We start from the raw sequence: 22,648 nt of genomic DNA, 5'->3' as shown, positions 1-22,648 counted from the left end.
AAAACCTTGGTAAAAAATGCGAAAACAGAAGGGTATTCAAACTCACAGCCCAATGTTGAAGTACAAAAAGAGACTCCCCTTTTAAAATTTATAAATGTAGGATTTTCAATCAAGATTGGTTACCTTATTTATTTATTTAAAAATTAAAATTTCACCTAATATTTATCATAAAAATAAGGTTGATGAATTATGTAGGGTCGATAAAATAAATAAATGTATAAATTATTTAAAGAGGTGTAAAATAAAAAATAGAGGATGGTAGGCATAGTATGTAGTATGGGGATTTAGTTTTGGGCATGGAATATTAAATATAAATGCAACTCCCACTTTGAACTTTGAACGTGCAATGTGCAAGTCTTCGGTGATAGCATTACATGATTTACCCTTTCCCTTCACCGTCCATTTTCACTTTTCAATTTCAACCTTATCCTTCTATCTTTCTCATCCTCTACTCTTTATAGTACAACAAAATACATTTTCATTATTATTGATTTTTTTAAATCTTTTTATTATATATTGACATTTTTATTCTAAATTTTAAAAATATATTTACATATTATATTTTTTTACATAAAAAAATATTACTATTATTATTGTTTAATCATTAAAATTAATTTGAGGACTAGATTTAAGATTAAATGAAACGATTAAAATTAGACAATTGAAAGTTAAAAAGACTAAATCTTGATAGGTTCTAAACATAATCCAATAAAATACTATCGTGATAGTTCTATTTTTAAAAATCATTTTATTTATTTTATTTAATTTTTTGTGTGTTAAAGAGAAGTGGGAAGTATATGAATTAGATAAATTAGCCATACGGTAAAAAATAAGAAAAAGAAAACGTTGGTTGATCGAAAGGGAAGAAAAAGCTTTTAAAAGCAAATTAAACATTCATTTTCTTAGGATATCACCCCAGTGATTTTCAATATTTTGATTTAATTCATATATACAATTAAATCAGTGGGGTTGTTGATCGGCACTTGATAAAATCATCATAAGATCCCAGCCGTTGATGTGAGAATGAGGACCCCAAAATTAAGGCTCACAGATAATCTTGGACGGAAAGATCTTGATCATCGGACGCCGTGTAGTTGTAATCTCCTGCCGGGCCGGTGCTGCCCCGGTCTGCCAAGCTGTTGCATATATACTGCGCGTCCACAGCCATGGCGGCGTCGGAGGCCGCCTTCTGAATGGAGCCAGGCGACATGTCGTCTCGGATAAGGAGGTGGTTGGTCAAGGGCAGCACCATCGGCGGGAAGTTCAGGTGGTCCAGGTTTGAGGGTCTTCTCAGGCAATAATATGCCACGTCGTGAGCCACTGCGGCGGCCTCCGGCGACGAGTAAGAACCTAGCCACAGCCGCTCTTGAGTGCCTGGAACTCGTATCTCCGACACCCATTTCCCCCACTTACGCCGCCGTACGCCCTTGTATTTCTTTGTCTCACCCAGACTGTTGGAACTGGAAGCCATATTTGATGAACTGACAGTAATGGATAATATATATATATATATATTATTGGATTAAGCTGGAGTTTGAGGAAGAAGAAGCCTGTGGGGAAGACGAAGAAAGTCTTCTGGGTTTTTATAGGTTGAAATGTAAGATCAAAGTCAATTTCAAAATATTAATTAAATATTATATATAGGCTATAGCATATCCAATTGAATTGCGTTTTGGTCAAAATTTTCAAAGTCAAAGTCAAAAGTAGATTATATAATATATATATATAAGTCAGAGCAAAAAGAGGGGTAAATTTTCTAGTATTTTATTGTTAGAATTTAATTAAGAATGGGAGATCAAGAAATGAAATTATATATGTGACAAGTGACTGCCTGCCTCCGTCTCCGCTCCGCCAACAATAAACGTGTTGAACCATTTAATTTATGCGAACACCAGCCACGTCATCCCTTCCGTCCAATCGCCGTCCTCTAATGTCACAACTATGAGAGGGAGGTTGGTTCTCACTTTCAAATGTGTGGTTATCATTTTTTTTTTTTTTTTTTTTTTTTTTTTTTTTTTTTTTTTACAATATAGAGATAGAAAATCAAACACCCAATTTGAAAGTTGATATTTTTATACAAGTTGAGATATGTCTTTTAACTAAAAATCATTCTTATTAATCATGAATGTATGGATATATACTAAAAGTCATAGTCATATTGTGCTAATTTCTCCTCTTTTTTTATTTAATAAAACTAAAATTAAAAAAATTATTTTTTTATTTATTGGATAATTTGAGATAAATAAGAGATGAGTGAGTTTTTAATTCATGCTAATTATATTAAACTATTTTACGATAATCGAATTACAGAATATGAGAGGAATTTCAACTCCCAAAATTTTAAATTGTTTCCATATCTGTCTAAACTAAAAATAAAAATTGCACAACTTACCCTTAAATTTAAATAGATTTTAATTACCTCCCGTGTATAGTTTCTTAAATATGGTTGAACCAATTTCTTAATTTGCAATTTATTGAGGGCATCACAGAGCAAGAAACCCAACAAATCAAAGGAGAAGGTCTCTTCCGAACCAAACAAACTTAGGATGGTATCAGTTAAAATCATGAACTAACAATTATATCAATTAAAATTTTGAATTTTTGCAAGTTTATCAATTTAAATAATCCATTACGTTCCATCTGTATATCATATAAAACTTATAATTTTATTAATTAAACTCCTAAATTTTTTTATAATCAAATTAATATGAACTCTTAGTTAGGATTTTTCTTTAGTCGTCCATTTTTTTAATTAGTTCGACACTTTACTCTACACATGTGTAAGAATTGAAACATTGATGATTTTCAAATGTAATCTTAATACAAAGTTCTATATCGGTTATACTTATGTAAAATTTAAGAGTTTAATTGAAACAATCGTAAGTCTATATAATGGTGTAAATTGGTAAACTTAGGAAGATTTATGGTTTAAATTGATACCATCCGAAATCTAGGGTTGTAAGTTAATATTTTTCTTAGGTTTAATTAAAGTCTAAGGTTATTTTATAGTGGAACATAATTGTGGTGACATATATAAAACTTATATGGTTTGTGACCTGCATATGTGTGCTGACGTATGGTTAGAAATGAAAAAGCATATGCATATAGGTTGAGGAACATATGAATACAATTAATGAGATAGAAAGGCGAATTTGTGAGGATGAATGCAAGTTGTGTACAAGAAGATACGCAAAAAGTGGTTTACTAATGTCGGCCTCCCCATTCCCATACAAGTGGTCCCTTCATAGACCCAGTCACCAAACAAATACCTAATTATATCAACAATTGGTCAAATCTCATTGAATGCACCTGGTCAAAACATAATACAAAATTAAAGATCGAGTAATTTTCTTCTGAAATTCAATTTTTTAAACTTAAAACTGTTCAATTTGATGGAATTAAAATTTTATGATAAAAATTAAAAATTATGTTTTCTATAAGAGAATCAGTTGCGAATTGCTTGTAAAATTGAGTGGGATTCATGAAATAAAATAATATATTATTTAATATGATAACAAATACCCAATGGAAAAAGTAAGTAGTTCTAAAAACAAATAGAAAATATCTCTATTCAAGTTTCATAGACACAAATTGATGCACGTGCTCTTTTCCTTTTCCTTCTTTTTTCTTCCATCCGAAGTGCGAATGGAACTTCAGCACCCAGTTCAACGTAAACAGTAAAGGGACAAAAAATTAACCCAAAAAAAAAAAAAAAAAAACCTAGTACATTAAAAATATTTATTTATTGCACACATTTCAATTATTTCTACTTACCCGTTCACATATACATGCTTTTTTTTTCTTTCTCCTCTCTCTTTGTTGGTGTGTGAGTTCAACTAGTTCACACATCTTTTGTTTATTTGTTTATTAAATTATCAGGCTCCATATTAACTTATGCTCCTAAAATTTTAACCATTATATCCATTTAAATTTTAAATTAATAATTGTATCAAATTAAACTTCAAGGATGTGTTTGAGACAATAGTTATCCTAAGACTATATTAATCTCCTCTTGCTACAGTAAATACTATTTTGTATTCCTCACTTAACTACAGTCAATGCTATTTCAAAACCTCAAGTTTGCTACAATATTTATTATTTGCTACAGTTTTAACTTACATTCATCTTTTTTTATTCTTTGTTACAGTGTTTACTATTTTCTTCTCAAACTAAAATAGTTTGTACCTCAAACACATACTGTTATAACCTAAACAAATAAAATCTACACTCCAAACACAAACTATTATAATCTAACTCTAATAACCTATAACTATAATAACCAACTCTTTGTCCCAAACACCCTCTAAAGTTTATAAGTGAATTGTTGATACCGAAATTTGGTCTCAACTATAAATTTGTAATGCTTGGGAGGAATTGAACAATTGGCCCACACAAGAAAAAAAACCTTACTTGGTATGATGTTTAGCTGCAAACACAGCACATAAAAGTTCATCTTAATTTGGGCTTATTATCAGGTTTAATATGTTTAATTGGTGATTTTGTAGCGTTTAGAGCACTTTGAGGTGTAAATGAAGTTTTAAAAAATAAACTATTTGGAGTCCTAACAAAGCAATCAAATCAAAGTGAGAAGAAAAAGTAGCAAAAATGCCCTTGGGTATAGCGCCACAACGTTGTAGCTCGACGCTAAACGACGCATAAATTCAAAAGCTATGCAAGTGTCACAACACCATCGTGTGAAAGACCCTCTCAACACTATGACATTGGACAAAAATGGCATTATTGTGCTACTAAAAATTAACACCACGACGTTGGACAAAAATGGCATTATTGTGCTACTAAAAATGTCACACACCAAGTGTCACAACGCCATGGCACTATTGTGCTACTAAAAATCTACACTTCGGTAACTAGGTCATAACTTTTTGAACCAGCGATCGTTTAAGGAGACTGACTACTCCATTTTATTTGTTTTTTATTTTTTATTTTTTGTTTTTTTTGCCATCTATCCATCTACCATATTAGTTTTTAGCTTTTCTTTCGTCTTTCTTTAGTAATTAAGCCAAATGGTGACGAGTTTTGATGATATCATCCTGGGGTTTCTAAGGTTCATTCTCTAGCTTAGGAGTAGGAAAGACCCATTGTTCGGATTGCGAGGGCATAGTTTAATTCAGGTTGCTTGTTGAATGTTTGTGGTTCTTGAATGTGCTTAAATTTCTATGCTTAGAATCTATGCTTGGATTGATCACCCACCATTTATTCTTTTTCAGGTTAAGAGATTGGCGTATTTATGTGATATCATTACAACAATTTTGGCTTTAGATGTTAGTTCTGAACTATCATTGTATAGTATGATGGCGGATCACAAACCGTCATTATATCTCATGTCATCTTACGATATGATGGTGGATCATCTTTGATGGCGGTTTAAAACTACCATAATCTCTTCCATTATCATATATATACAATGGCAGTTACTTATAATAGTGGTTGTGAACTGACATCCTATCATAGACATTCGATGGCAGTTTTGTGTGATGACGGTTAGGACTGACATCATACTCATTCATCTAGGGATGGAAACGGTTCGGTTCAGTTCGGTTTGGTGGTCAAACCAAACCGAATCGATTTATTGGTTCAAACTGAACCGAACCGAACCGCGTATATGCGGTTCGGTTCGATTCGGTTTCAAATTCGATTTTGGCATTTTTAAAAAATCCATGTTATATTATTTTTTTAATTAAAAGTAGTTTGGTTCGGTTCGGTTCGGTTTTAAATTCGGTTTTGTTCTTTAAATTAAAAGCAGTTTGGTTTTAAATTCAGTTTTACTCTTATATATATATTAGTTAAAAAGGTTCGATTCGGTTTCAAATTCGGTTTTCGAAAGTGAAATTGAACCAAACCGAATTTTTCGGTTTCACTATTTTCGGTTTGGTTCAGTTCGATTTTTGCGGTTTGAATGACCACCCCTACATCCATCATACATACAAAATGATGATTAGGTACGATGTCAGTTTTGAATATATATGGGTCATGGAAGAAAGTTTTGAATTAACATTGATTCTAATCAAGGTTGTTTGGTTTAGATGATGTTTGATAGTTGTTATTGTTGTATACTACGATATTAGTTTAACATCGACATCATATCTGATATCACATGCAACAAATTATTAGCAAAATATGGAATCCAAATCCTACCTAAACAATTTTTATAATACTAATAATTCTCATCCATCTGTTTTGATTAATTGCTCCACACAAATATTCAACTAAACAAAGACGAACTTCTAGAAAACAAAATATATCATATCATTTCATATTGATGATCAATTCACGGTTGAATTTCAATGTAGAGCTATACAACATGTTTCAAACCTATACAAAATGTATAAGATCTACCAAAATTTTCGAAATCTCTCAAACAATTTTACAACCAAACAAAGTTACACAAAATGTCCAAGGGATACCAAAAGTTCAGCGAAAGCCAAACAAATATATATTGTGGTACCATGCAATCCGATCAAGTGTAGTTTGACACATGCTCCACTCACTCAACTCGGATCTCATCGAATTCTTCTTGGCTAAAAGGGTTCTTAGTATTAAACTACATCAAAGAAAATAACAAATATCACAATAAATTCATTATTACTAAGTTTACAATATGTAAAAAGTTAGAATAGTAACATACAAAGGAACTGATAAAAGTATATAGATGATGTAAACCTCTCTCATGAAAATCATATAATACCCACATTCCACGCTACCTTTTTGGCAAGGGACTGAAACCTAGAAATAAATAACAATAATTAAGATTTGTTATGCACATGTAATAGTAACTAATTGATTATAAATCAATTTTATTTACATTTGTGGGAGCTATGTTGTATTGGCAACAGGTTTTTGTATTCGATGAGTACTTTGAGCCATATATATTTTCATTACTCTAAATAAAAGATGAGAACATCTAAACACAAATGCAAACCTTTTAACAAACTTAAAGAACATTATAAATTTTCGGTTCACGTACGACCAAGGTGGAAGGTTGTATAACTAGTCAACGACTATATCTACTACTAAGATCACAGTTAATATAGCTAAACGAAGATTCCTTGACTCATAACAAAATTCAGGTCATATATGAACAACCCTCACCTCAAAAATAACATTCTAAAAAATGGAACAACAACTATTGAAATCATCTAACAATAAGTTATGAAAGTGATAGTGCAATTATATGACACAAAGCTTTTATGAAGAACTATTATTGGAAATCAAAACAAATATATTGTAAAAGTTAAAACAAAAGTTCCATAACATTGTAATTGATTAACCATATCATCTCATAGAAATATTCAACACTATGGAGACAATGGAGTTTGATTTAGATAAGTACTAATAACATGTACTCTCTAGAAGTATTTTTTGAACAAAATTCAAAGTTCAAGGATAAAAAATGAAATTCTTCATGGTATAGAATATAATTGAAACAAACGTCAAACTTAGTAAGTGAAAAATATTTTCGAAGTTGTGGATAAATTTTAAAGAAAGAAATTTCTAGTCCACTGAAAAGATTATGAAGATGATAATCTTTTTTAGGACATTTAAAATATATTTTTCCCGTTTAAATTGTGAGTTTGTATGGTAGTATTTTAATCTCCAAAACAAAACTCAAATTTATGGTAAATAAATTTATGAAAAATTATTTCAAATGATAAAACTGTTGAAAATATTAAAAAAAAAAAAAGCAAAATTTTAGAACTATCATTGATAGTTATAAATTGTGGATGTCCTCCTATTCCACCTCAGGACTCTACTCGAAATGCTCGGGTGGCGTATGAACGTTGGACAAGGGCAAACGAGAAGGCCCGAGCCTATATCTTGGATAGTCTTAGTGACGTGTTAGCCAAGAAACATGAGTCCATGGTCTCAGCACGTGAAATCATGGAGTCCCTGCGGGGGACGGGCATTTGGACAGCTCAAGCATGAGGCATTAGAACACATCTTCAGCTCCAAAATGGAGGAAGGCATCTCTGTTCGTGAACACGTGCTGAATATGATGGTCCACTTTAACGTGGCGGAGATGAATGGGTCTAAAATCGATGAGGGCAGTTAGGTTAGCATTATCCTACATTCATTGCCGGAGAGCTTCCTCCACTTTGTTAGCAATACGATTCTTAACAAAGTGGACTACTCCCTTACCACTCTCCTCAACGAGTTGTAGACTTACCAATCTTTGCTGAAAAGAAAGGAGAAAAAGGGAGTTAAGGCAAATGTTGTCTCGTCTTCTAAAAAGTTCTATCGAGGTTCGACATCAGGAACAAAGTCTGCACCTTCAACTTCTAACTCTGGAAAGAGGAAGGAGAATAAGAATAGTGGTCAAGGGAAAGGGAATACGCCCGCTAACCCACCACCTGTCACCCAAAAGAAGCGTCCACCGCCGGTTGAAAGAGGAAAATATTTCTACTGTAACCAGGAGAACACTGAAAAAGGAATTGTCCTTGTTATTCGAAGGAAAAGAAGGCAGCTAAGGCTAAGGCCAAGGCAGACAAATGTAAATATGATTTACTTGTATTAGAAACTTGTTTAGTGGAGAATGATGATTCTGCTTGGATAATAGATTTGGCCACTAATCATGTATGTTCTTCTTTTCAGGGGATTAGATCCTAGCGACCGCTAGAGGCTGGTGAGATGATGTTGGGAGTAGGCACCGGGCACGTCGTCTCAACTGTGGCAGTGGGAGGCATCCAGTTATCTTTACAGAATAGGTTTCTTATATTAAAAGATGTTTTTATAGTTTCTGAACTAAAAAGGAACCTTATTTCATAAAGTGTCTATTACAATGCAATTACACTCTTTTTTTTTTTTTTTTAATTGAATAAAGAGTTATTCATAAGAATGTTATTGAAATTTGTACAGCTAAACTGGAAAATAACTTGTATGTGCTACGACCGGAAGCCTTAAGTTCCCTCCATAACATAGAGATGTTTAAATCTGTCGTAACTCAATCTAAATGCCAACGAGTTTCTCCAAAAGAAAATGTCCAACTTTGACACATTCAATTAGGGCACATCAATCTCAATAGGATTGAAAGATTGGTGAAGAATGACCTTGAAGGTAAGATGACTAAAAGACCTTTTACTGGAAAAGGTTATCAAGCCAAAGAGCCTCTTAAATTAGTACATTCTGACCTTTGTGGTCCTATAAATGTGCGAGCTTGAGGAGGCTATGAGTACTTTATCAGTATTACTGATGATTACTCGAGATATGGGTATATCTATCTGATGCAATGAAAGTCTGAATCTTTTGAAAAGTTCAAAATATTTAAGGTCGAAGTTGAGAATGCTTTGGGTAGACGAATTAAAACATTTCGATCAGATCGAGGTGGAGAGTTTTTGGATTCTGAATTCCAGGACTATTTATTAGAACATGAAATCGTTTTCCAACTCTTGGCACCGGGTACACCTCAACAAAATGGTGTAGCAGAGAGAAGAAACAGAACCTTGTTGGACATGGTTCGTTCGATGATGAGTTACGCTTCCTTACCGGACTTGTTTTGGGATTTCGTAGTGGAGACTGCGATATACATTCTCAACTATGTTCCTTCTAAGAGTGTTGCAAAAACACCTCTGGAGTTGTGGAACGGACGTAAAGCTAGTTTACATCACTTTCTCATATGGGTTGCCCAGCCATGTGCTTGAGGCAAATCCCAAAAAGTTGGAATCACGATCGAGGTTATGCCTTTTTGTAGGCTACCCCAAATGTACACAAGGAGGTTATTTTTATGATCCATCCGAAAACAAGGTGTTTGTTTCCATGAATGCTACTTTTCTGGAGGAGGATCATATGAGGGAGCACAATCCACGTAGTAAAGTCGTGTTAAGTGAGCTTTCAAAAGAAACTGCTGAAACTTCAACAAGAGTTGTTGAAGGACCTACTTCATCAACCAGAGTTGTTGATGATAGTTCATCTTGTAGGTTGGTTCCACCTCAAAAGTTGAGGGAACCTCGATACAGTGAGAGGGTTACGTACCCGCCTGATCGTTATCTAGGTTTCACAGAAATCCTAGCTGGTAGATGGCGACGTTGAGGATCTGTTGTCCTATAAAAAGACATGAAGGATGTTGATCGAGATGAATGGATCAAAGCCATGAATCTCGAGATGGAGTCAATGTACTTCAAATCGGTATGGGATTTTGTAGATCAGGCTGATGGTGTAAGACTTATAGGTAGTAAATGGATCTATAAGCACAAATGAGGTGCTGATGGGAACGTGCAAACCTTCAAGGCTTTACTTGTGGCAAAGGGTTATACCTAGGTGGAGGGAGTCAATTATGAGGAGACTTTCTCACCTGTTTCCATGTTAAAGTCGATCCGCATCCTCCTATCCATTGAAACTTATTATAATTATGAGATTTGACAAATGGATGTCAAGACGGCTTTTTTGAATGACAATCTTGAGGAGACCATCTACATGATGCAACCTGAAGGATTTATTGCCCAAGGTCAAGAGCAAAGAGTTTGCAAATTGAATCGGTCCATTTATGAGCTGAAGCAGGCGTTTCGATCTTGGAATAGTCAGTTTGATGTTGCGATCAAATCGTATGCCTTTGACCAAAATGTTGATGAACCTTGTGTTTACAAGAACATAGTCAACAGTTCAGTAGCTTTCTTAATATTGTATGTAGACGATATACTACTCATTGGGAATGATGTAGGTCTACTGACTGCAGTTAAAAACTGACTAGCGACCTAATTCTAAATGAAAGATTTGTGAGAGGCTCAGTTTGTTCTGGGTATACAGATTTTTCGGGATCATATGAACAAAATGCTAGCATTGTCTCAGACATCGTATATTGACAAAATCTTGCTCAAGTACTCGATGCAGGATTTTAAAAGGGGCCTACTACCATTCAGGTATGGAGTCACTTTGTCTAAGGACATGTGTCCTAAGACGCCTCAAGAAGTTGAGGACATGCGACGGGTCTCATATGCATCTGCCGTTGGCAGTTTAATGTAGGTAATGCTCTGCCCTAGACCAGATATCTACTATGTCGTAGGAATAGTCAATAGGTATCAGTTTAACCCAAGCTAGGGTCACTGGACCGCAGTTAAGAACATCCTCAAGTATCTTCGAAGAACGAGGGACCATATGCTCGTACATGGGTCTAGGGATTTGATTCTTATAGATACACAGATTCTGACTTTCAGATTGATAAGGACTCTCGAAAGTCCACTTCAGGGTCAGTAATTACTCTTAACAGAGGAGCTGTAGTGTGGCGGAGCACTGAGCTAGTGTGCATCATCGACTCCACGATAGAGGCCAAGTACGTAGCGACTTGTGAAGCTACTAAAAAGGTCGTCTGGCTCAGAAAGTTCTTAACAGAGCTGGAAGTTGTTCCAATAGGCCCAACACCCTCTATTGTGACAATAGTGGTGTTGTGGCAAACTCCAAGGAAACCATGAGTCACAGGCGCGACAAGCACATAGAGCGAAAGTATCATCTGATCCACGAGATAGTGCATCAAAGAGACGTGATCGTCATGAAGATCGCCTCTAAGCAAAATGTTGCTGATTCGTTTATGAAGGCTCTCACGGCTACAGTGTTTGAGGGTCACCTTCAGAGCATGGGTCTAGGGGATTGCCCGCGGCTGGACTAGGGAAAGTGGGAGATTTTGTTGCACTGGGTTTTTATACCCTAGTTTATTGTTTTGTGCCTATTTGTTTGTACTCCCCACTTTGCTTTATGACAAGTGGAAGATTGTTGGGGTTTGTGCCCTAAAGTCTTCGTGTCCTGTACTTTGTAAACAACTTTATCGGAACACTTGTGATGTATAATATATATTATATTTACTTCATTTCTTGACTTTGCACATTTAGATGTTTTTTATTTTACCACAAACCAATAAAATTAATATCCCTGGTTGTCTTTATGTAACTTAAGCATGTATATAGTGACATACAAGTGAATCATATCTTAAGTGACAACAAAAATAGTCTGTAGTATATGTATATAGGAGAGAAACCTTATCATGGTAACACTATGGACGCGGGCTGCTTTGTGGAATTGTTACAAATGTTGTGACTTTTCACAGATGGCCTGATCTTGATCATTCATGTAGTGGACATGCGAGTAGGGGCGTCTTATACAAAGAATTTGTATAAGACCTGACCTCGAAGTGTTAATGTCTTGTCATATAACTCCGTTCATGACTGAGACTTCACTTCATTAGGATAACCATAGGTAACATGACCTCAATCCGAGTGAGTTGGGAACTTCTGTCATTGAAAGCGGTCCTTTGATTTGCATGGGTGCGAGTGGCTAGAACGCCGACTCAAACCTACCACTTTGGGGATTCGTCTGATTTGGGAGCTGGGAACTCAGCTTCACAAGATGGAGTTCACTCCTTCCTCAAAGTAGGGGTAAGTAGATAGATTGCTCTTTTAAGGGCTAATCCCGGAGCTTGAACGATGTGGCGCCACACACTTTCTCATGAACCGAGAGGTGTTCGAACATAGTAGGACTATGTTGTATTGTTCATTATGTTGGGGTATATGCCCTAAAGTTTCGTGTCCTGTAGTTTGTAAATAGTTTACGAATGCTTGTGCTGTATAATATATGATATTTACTTCACATCTTGATTTTGCTCAGTTGTATGTTTTATTTGCTTTACTACAAACCAAAAAACATAAAATCCCTGGTTATCTGTATGTAACTTAAGCATGTATGTGGTGACATACAAGTGGATCATGTCTTGAGTGATAACCAAAATGGTCTGTAGTATATGGATATAGGTGGAAAACCTTATCCTGGTAACGCTACGGATGTGGCCCGCTTTGTGGAATGGTCACAAATGTTGACTTGTCACAGATGGTTTGATCTTGATCATTCGTGTAAGGGACATGCAAGCGGGGGCGTCCTATACAAAGAGTTTGTATAAGACCAAACCACGAAGTGTTAACGTCTCATTATATAATACCATTCATGACAAAGACTTCACTTCACTAGGATGACCATAGGTAACATGACCTCAATCTTGAGTGAGTTGAGAACTCCTACTATTGACGGCGGTCCTTTGATTTGTATGGGTGCGAATGGCCAGGTTGCCGATTCAAACCTATCATTTTGAGGACTCGTCTGATTTGGGAGTTGGGAACTCAGCTACACAAGATGGAATTCACTCTTTCCCCGAGGCAGGGGTAAGTAGATAGATAACTCCCTTAAGGGCTGATTCTAGGGCTTGAACGATGTGGCACCACACATCTTCTCTTGGCCCGAGAGGTGTTCACACATAGTTGGACTATGTTGTATTGTTCATTAGAGGAATCAGTGGTGCTTAAGGAGTGAGATGTAACTATAGGGATAAAACGGTAAATTGGCCCAGCTGTACTTACGAGCATCTGTGAAGGGTCATCGTACTCATGATTGGTTATATCCGATTGACAAAGAAATATATCTATGGTAAGAAGAATTCAACTGTTGGTCTTTAGTGGAATGCCTAGCAGTTAACGGATGGTGGATCTCGTGGCTAAAGAGTTTAGTCAGCTATTCACGTACCATTAAAGCTTTGAGTCACATGTTCATTAGGTCCCCTGGGTAGCTTGGATAAAGTCGAGAATTAGTATTTGGGTCAGTTTGAAATGTTCAAATTGACAAGAGAGAGTTCAATTATATATGATATAATTGGATTGGTTAATTATATATGATATAATTGACTAAATATATGAGATATATTATTTTGGAGGAAATTAGATATAAATATGATTCATATCAAGTGGAGGAGAAATTACTATAGTAGATATATGATATCAAATTATAGGGTAAGAATATAATATGATTATATTCATTAATTATTAAATTGGTTAATTATATGATAATTGGCCAAAAACCTCTCCTCGGTCGTGCGTTAGTGGAAGAATCCGAAGTCGATTATTGTAACCAAAGAATAAAATGAAAATTTGTTTCATTTTGCAAAAAGTTCGAAAATTCGCAATCGATGTGAAAACGTAATGATCGCTTAGCTTGAGAGCCTACACGATAGATGATCATCGTCTAAACGATCGCACACCAGCGCCTAAACGATCGCACGCCCATCCCTAAACGATTGCTTAGCTTTCCTAAACGATAAGCACACAGCTATATGATAGCTCTTTCTCTCCCACTTGCTTATCGTCTACACGATTTGTTCTTTCTCTAACCTCTACCAAATTCAACAAAGACCACATTTTGGATTCTCACTCCGAGAATACCATGGGCTTCAATTGGTGCTGTCGTTCCCACTGTTCACTTATTCGTGACTATTCGTGTTGCTGTCGTTTATGTTGACGATCATGCTACTGCAGTCGACTAGTTTGTGAAGGATCTCTTACCGAAGAGTTCCATGAGCACGTTCGGATCGCTCCAATTTCACAGTGACTGAAATACAACAATATACATTCAAACGCACAGTTATACAAACAAATCTTAATTAACGACATGCTTTGAATAAGAAATAAATGAGGGAGAAAGTTGCCATACTAGTTGAAGACAGTCTTCAAACCTCAAAACTCAATGCAGCGAAAAACTCTACCTGATCATCAATGCAGCAGCACGCACAACCTCAAACTCACGACTGCAATGGGGACGACACCACCAAAAAAGAGCCCCGGGTATTCTCGGAGTGAGAACCCAAAGTGTGGTCTTGGGTGAATTTGGTAGAGGAAGGAGGAAGACCAGATCGTGTAGGCGATAAGCAAGTGCGAGGGAAAAAGGCGCTATCGTATAGCACGATGCTTATCGTTTAGAAGAAACTACACGATCGTTTAGGTTTTACAAAATAATCATTTAGGAAATGGTATACGATCGTTTAAGGAAGCTATCTAATCGTGTAGGAACTAGTGTGCGATCGTTTAGGCACGAGGTGGATGATCATTTAGGCAAAGAGTGACTATTATATAGGCTCTCGAAATACTTAAGCGATCGATTATTTTTTCACCAGCGCGCTCCTCTCACTTTTTCGGACGACGACTGAACCAACGATCAAAATAAAACAATTTTATTTTTATTTCATCGATTACAATAACCGATGCATTCCCACTAACCCACGTCTGAACGTGAAAAATTGGCTTACTTATCATATAATTAACCAATTAATTAATAATAAATATAATCTTATTATATTTTTATCCTATAGTTTGATATCACATATCTACTATAGTATTTTCTCCTCTACTTGATATAAATCATATTTATATCTAATTTTCTCCAAAATAATGTATCTCATACATTTAGCCAATTATATCATATATAATTAACCAGTCTAATTATATCATATATAATCGAACTTCCTCTTGTCAATTTGAAAATTTCAAATTAACCCAAATACTGATTCTCGACTTTATCCAAGCTACCCATGGGACTTAATGGACCTGTGGCTCGAAGCGCCAACGGTCCGTGAATAACTGACTAAACTCTTTAGCCACGAGATCCACCATCCGTTAACTGTCAGACATTCCACTAAAGACCAACAGCTGAACTCTTCTTAACACAGATATATTTCTATGTTCATCGGATATAACCAATCATGAGTACGATGACCCTTCACAAATGCTCGTAAGTACAGCTGGGCCAAATTACCATTTTGCCCCTGTAGTTACATCTCATTTCTTAAGACCACCGATTCCTCTAATGAACAATACAACATAGTCAAACTATGTGTGAACACCTCTCGGGCCAAGAGAAGGTGTGTGGCACCACATCTTTCAAGCTCTGGAATCAGCCCTAAGGGAGCTATCTATCTACTTACCCCTGCCTCGGGGAAGGAGTGAATTCCATCTTATGTAGTTGAGTTCCCAGCTCCCAAATAAGACGAATCCCCAAAATGGTAGGTTTGAATCGGCGACCTGGCCACTCGCATCCATACAAATCAAAGGATCGTTCTCAATGATAGGAGTTCCCAACTTACTCAGGATTGAGGTCATGTTACCTATGGTCATCCTAGTGAAGTGAAGTCTCTGTCATGAACGGTGTTATATAACGAGACATTAACACTTCGTGGTCAGGTCTTATACAAACTCTTTGTATAAGACGCTTCCGCTCACATGTCCCCAACACAAATGATCAGGATTAGATCATTTGTGACAAGTCACAACACTTGTGACCATTCCACAAAGCGGGTCGCATCCGTAGCGTTACCAGGATAAGGTTTCCCTCCTATATCCATATACTACAGACCATTTTGGTTATCACTCAAGATATGATCCACTTGTATGTCACCATATACATGCTTAAGTCACATATAGATAACAAGGGATTTTATGTTTATTGGTTTGTGGTAAAGCAAATAAAACAAGCAATTGAGCAAAAAATACAAGATATGAAGTAAATATCATATATTAACAACACAAGCGTTTGTACAAACTGTTTACAAACTACAGGACACGAGACTTTAGGGCATCAACCCCAACAGTTTGCTGGGCGATACAGTTCGTGTAGAGGTTCTTCCGCTGCATCTAAGATCAACGTTTGAAGAGGGTCTTCAACTGGTATGAGAACTCTTTCTTTTGTATTTCATTATTCGAAGCATGCCTTTAATTAGTGTGAATTTGCATAACTTTTTGATAGAATGTGTCTGTGGTAATTTCGGTCACAATGAAATCGGAAAGATCTGAATGCGCTCATGGATGCTCTTCGTTAAGAGTTTCAACAATTGGTATCAGAGACAGGTTCTGATATTCCAATTTCATTGTTGCACCCTTACCTGGGAACTTACCTGGAAAGGTGAATTAGATAGATTTGATGCATGCATGCAAGTTAAGGACAATCCATTAAAGTGTTTAAATGTGACTACTTGAACTTGTTCAAATTTCATAGTCAAACGTTGTTTATGAGCGGGAATTAAAAAGACGACTTAGACTAAAATCAATAGTCGAATTGTCTAGGTTAATGAACCCCTAGGTAGAACATTCAGTGGGAGGTACTTGGGGCATAAGATGCTTCACTTATACCTTTCACGTTTCTCCTAAATAGTCTACACCGTGAGATCTACCCTCGTCCTCGAGGCACCTTTGGCGTGTCCCCCTAACGGATGGTATTTGGGTAGGTCAATATCAAGGTGGATGGAGAGAGTGTTCATAGTAAATAGGAGCGGGAAGTGCTACAACATATCCCTCGGTCTCCCTCGTTAGGTTGAATAAAATTACTACGCATCGCCTCGAGGCACCCTGGAGTGTCCCCCTAAAGGATGACAATTTTGCGCGTTACTTTATTTGATCTCTTGTAAGAGGATAAGGTAACTTAGTCTCTTGTCCTCATCTGCTTCTTCCCTACGATGGGCTCATTAGGGCAGGACTTTGGCACCGAAAGCGAGGAGTCACACTTATGCAGAATTGTTAAAGGTTAACAGTTCTGGACCAAAAAATGGTGGCTGTTAAGTTCAGTTCCAAGAGTTGGTTCTACCTAGTGGTTGAGAATATCTCATCCCAGCGAAGGGGCATCTGATCACCCCACCGGTGACGTTTGCCCTGCCTCACTGAGGAATCATTGCAAAATAGAAGTTTATCACTTAGGGTACTTGAAACTGTTTTGCAAAACTAATTGGTTAAAAGTGGTTTAGCAAAATCTAATAAAGTTTTGTTTGTATTTTCCGCAACAACTTTTTTTCAAAATAGCAACAACCATGTGTAAGATTGTATCAACAGCAGCAGAAATACAATGATCATCTAAGCACTCAAATTCACTAATTTTGGCATAATATAAAGTATGCTTCTGCAAAAAAAATGGGTTTCAAGACATACCTCTTGTAGAACTTCTTTAAAACTCCTTCTCCAGCTGCAATCTTCTCCATATCTTATTGTAGACCACCTCAAGATCTTCCCCACTATTCTCTTGGTGCTCTAGATTGAGTTGTGGGACTCAAAACAAGCTTGAATCAAGGGATGAAGGAGAAAAGCTCACTACTGCAACCTTGTTGAAGAACCTTTCTTCAAACCAGTTTTTCTCTCAAAACTCTTTTGATCGCATGTCCGATTTTCACTCCAATCTCTTCATTATATTGCAGATCAACATGCAAAGAGAAAAGTTGCATGAGTTGCAGCTCATGCTAGGAGAAGAGAAGGCCAAGATGTTGTTTTATGTGTGAGCTACTTGGTGATGGATGATGGAAAAAACCATGTTTCCATTTTGTGTTTTTGTTTTCCAATTTTTCTAATTTTATCTAAAAATCAAAATTTGATTTTATAAATCTATTTTGATTTTAAAAATGAAAATTTAATTAATTTCATAAATTAATTATTAAATAAAATTTAATTAATTTAATATCAAATATTAAATTAATTTTAACACATACCATCTTTATATATTTAAATCATATTTAAATATAAAAATTCTCCTATTCCGTTTAGTTCTAAAATTAAACATGTAATTATATCTCATATAATTACTAATTCCCTTAATTCTAATTTGAACGTTTCAAATTAACTTATCACGCTATTCTAGAGCTAGTCCATTACGAGTTAATAGAGGGACCTTGCGGACCTACAGATCATGGACTCCAACGATCCGAGATTAATTGGCTAAACTCATTCGACCAAATTAATCCTCATTTGTTAACTAATGAGTCACTCCACTAAAACCCATAGTTGCATTCCTCTCACTATAGATATATTATGTCCACATGATTTAATCATAATCAGCAAGTCGACCCTTCACAGGTTGTTCGTAATAACGGCTGAGTCAAATATCTATTTTACCCCCAAGATTACGTCTTATTCCTTAAGTCCCTACTGATCATCTAATGAACAAACCATCCTTAAGTCCCTACTGATCCTCTAATGAACAACTGGTTTGTGATCCAATCACCAAACCAAACTCTCTCAGCCCAGTGAGAGGGTAAGGCCCATTGTTCAATACCTGGATTCAGTACTTGAGAGAATAACCTTTCTCCTATTCCTAAACTGGGTAAGTGTGAACTTCTTCTTGCACCCTATGTCCCCAGCTATCTATCCGATCTTACCCTTGAAATGGGAGTCTTATTGAGCCCGCGCTGTTGAGTCAACCCTCAAATATGCAAATCTAAGGGCAATCCCAAATAAATAGGAGTTCATAGTTAGCTCAGGATTAAGATCGAGTTACCTAGGTCATCTAGGTGAAATAGTCAATCTTAAACAGTAAACAACGTTATAAAGTAAGAGTGACTTATTTCTTGGTCCTGATCTCATACAAACTCATTGCATAGGACACCCCCACTTTCATGTCATAACATGTACGAATTAGGATCACATCGTATGTAGCACTTTACAACTCTTTGTAATAACTACATAGTAGGCCGCATCCAATGGTATTACCAGAATAAGGTACCCAATCTCATTCATGTGCCATAGATCATTTTGACTATTTACTCAAACTTGATCCACTCTTATGTCTCCACATAAAGTTTAAGTACTCATACAATAGTCATGGGTCTTAGTTTATTGGATTTAAACTTTCATACAATTTATGAGATCAATAACAAGTATATTGATAATAGAAAATGTTTATCATTTTACAAACTGCGAGTTTTTAGGACATAAAACCCAATACCACGTTAGCTTTGCTAAGCGCTGAAAAATTAACTTGCGACAATTTTTCGACATGGAAACATATGATCACGACGATCCTAATCATTGAGGATCTCATGTTCGCTCTTACGGAGGTCTATCCTCCTATTCCAGCTTCAAATGCTGCTCAAAATGTTCGGGAGGCATACGAGCAATGGACATGGGCGAATGAGAAGGCTCGAGCCTACATCTTGGCAAGTTTTTCTGAAGTCTTGGCCAAGAAACATGAGCCTATGGTCTCAACGCGTGAGATCATGGAGTCCTTGCAGGGGATCTTTGGATAACCGTCTGAACAGCTTATGCATGAGGCTCTTAAATATATGTTCAACTCCAAAATGGAAGAAGGCACCTCTATTCGTGAACATGTGCTTAACATGATGGTCCACTTCAATGTGGCGGAGTTGAATGGGTCTACCATCGATGAGGGCAACTAGGTTAGCATAATCCTACATTCATTGCCGGAGAGCTTCCTATACTTTGTTAGCAATGTGATTCTTAACAAAGTGAAATATAACTTTACAACTCTCTACAACGAGTTGCAGACATATCAATCTTTACTAAAAAGTAAGGAGAGAAAGAAGGGTGAGGCAAATGTTGTTTCATCCTCTAGAACGTTCCATAGAGTTTCGACCTTAGGAACGAAGTCTGCACCTTCTACTTCTAACTCTGCAAAGGGGAAGAAGAAGAAGGGTGGTAAGGGAAAAGGGAATACGCCTGCTAACCCACAACTTGTCGCCCCAAGAAGGCGTCCACCGGTTGAAAAAGGAAAGTGTTTTCATTGCAATCAATATGGACACTGGAAGAGGAACTGTCCTCGCTATCTAAAAGAGAAAAAAGCCACCAAGGCTAAGGCCAAGGCAGATAAAGGTAAATATGATTTATTTGTACTTGAAACTTATTTAGTAGAGGATGATGATTCTACCTGGATAATTGATTCGGGCGTGACTAACCATGTTTGTTCTTCTTTTCAGGGGATTAGATCATGGCGATAGCGAGAGGCTGGTGAGATGATGATGCGAGTAGGCACTGGACATGTCGTCTCAACTGTGGCAGTGGCAGGGCTCTAGTTAGCTTTACAGAATAGGTTTCTAGTTTTGAATGATGTATATATTTTCCCTGAACATAAGAGGAATCTCATTTCTGTAAAGTGTTTATTGCAATGTAAATACACTATTTCTTTTAATGTGGAGAAAGTGTTTATTCATAAAGATGATGTTATTATTTATACAACAAATCTGAAATATAATTTATATATGCTAAGGCTGTTAGCCATTAATTCCCTCCATAACACAAAATTGTTTAAAACTGTCGTAACCCAAACAAAACGTCGACGTATTTCTCCAAAAGAAAATGTCCATCTTTGGTATCTACATTTAGGGTACATCAATCTCAATAGGATTGAGAGATTGATAAAGAATGGACTTCTAAGTGAGTTAGAAGAAAATTATTTACCAGTGTGCGAGTCTTACCTTGAAGGTAAGATGACTAAACGACCTTTTACTAGAAAAGTTTGTAGAGCCAATGAGCCTCTTGAGTTAGTAACATTCTGACCTTTGTGGTCCTATGAATGTGTGAGTTCGAGGTGGCATTGAGTATTTTGTTAGTTTTATTGATGATTACTCCAGGTACGGGTATGTTTATCTTATGCAACAAAAGTTTAAATCCTTTGAAAAGTTCAAAGAGTTTGAGGCTGAAGTTGAAAATGCATTAGATAGATGGATTAAAACACTTCGATCGGATTGCCATGGAGAGTTTTGGGACTCGGGATTCCAGGACTATTTGATAGAACATGGAATCGTTTCCCAACTCTCAGCATCGAGTACACCTCAGCAAAATGGTGTATCAGAGAGGAGAAATAGGACCTTGTTGGACATGGTTTGTTCGATGATGAGTTACGCTTTTTTACCGGACTCGTTGTGGGGTGTCGCAGTAGAGACTACGGTATACATACTCAACTATGTTTCCTCCAAGAGTGTTGTGAGAACACCTTTTTGTAGGCTACCCCAAAGGTACACGAGGGGTTATTTTCACGATCCAACCAAAATAGGGTGTTTGTTTCAACAAATGCTACTTTCCTGGAGGATGATCATATAAGGGAGCATAGTCCACAAAGTAAAGTCGTATTGCGTGAGTTTTCCAATGAAACTGTTGAAACTTCAACAAGAGTTGTTGAAGAGCCTGCTACATCAGCAAGAGTTGTTGATGGGAGTTCATCTAGTAGGTTCTACATACATCATTCAAGCCCCAGAATCAGCCCTTAAGGGAGCCATCTATCTACTTACCCCTGCCTCGGGGAAGGACTGAATTCCATCTTGTGTAGTTGAGTTCCCAACTCCCAAATCAGACGAGTCCCCAAAATGGTAGGTTTGAATCGACGATCTAGCCACTCACACCCATAAAAATCAAAAGACTGCCCTCAATAGTAGAAGTTCCCAACTCACTCAGGATTGAGCAGGATTGAGGTCATGTTACCTATGGTCATCCTAGTGAAGTGAAGTCTTTGTCATGAACGGTATTATATAACGAGACGTTAACAATTCGTGGTCAGGTCTTATACAAAATATTTGTATAGGACGCCCCCGCTTGCATGTCCCCTACACGAATGATCAGGATCAAACCATCCGTGACAAGTCAACATTTGTGACCATTCCACAAAGCAGTCCGCATCCATAGCATTACCAGGATAAGGTTTTCCTTCTATATCCATATACTACAGACTATTTTGGTTATCACTCAAGACATGATCCACTTGTATGTCACCACATACATGCTTAAGTTACATATAGATAACCAGGAATTTTATGTTTTTTGGTTTGTGGTAAAGAAAATAAAACATACAACTGAGCAAAATCAATATGTGAAGTAAATATCATATATTATACAATACAAACGTTCGTACAAACTATTTACAAACTACAGAACACGAGACTTTAGGGCATCAACCCCAACAAGTTCCACCTCAACAGTTAAGGGAACTTCGACAAAGTGGGAGGGTTGCGAACCCTTCCGTTCGATATTTGGGTTTCACGAAAATCCTTGCTATGATAGTAGTTGGCAACGTTGAGGATCCGTTGTCTTATCAGAAGGCAATGAAGGATGTTGACCGGGATGAATGGATT

General features: G+C 36.5%; 1 protein-coding gene across 1 annotated transcript; it reads right to left on the bottom strand.

The window, feature by feature from the left end:
* Nucleotides 1–830: 830 nt before the first annotated feature.
* On the bottom strand, nt 831–1,576 carry LOC120076470 (Integrase-type DNA-binding superfamily protein). The gene has a single exon (XM_039030311.2). The coding sequence runs from the start codon at nt 1,469–1,471 to the stop codon at nt 1,046–1,048; it is 426 nt and encodes a 141-aa protein (XP_038886239.2). The 5' UTR covers nt 1,472–1,576; the 3' UTR covers nt 831–1,045.
* Nucleotides 1,577–22,648: the final 21,072 nt, after the last annotated feature.

Source organism: Benincasa hispida, chromosome 4 (assembly GCF_027475165.1).
Source record: "Benincasa hispida cultivar pf3 chromosome 4, pf3_genome.v1.1, whole genome shotgun sequence".
Taxonomy (NCBI): Eukaryota; Viridiplantae; Streptophyta; class Magnoliopsida; order Cucurbitales; family Cucurbitaceae; genus Benincasa; species Benincasa hispida.
Note: the sequence above shows the minus strand (reverse complement) of the source record. Positions and strands in the feature narration are given on the sequence as shown.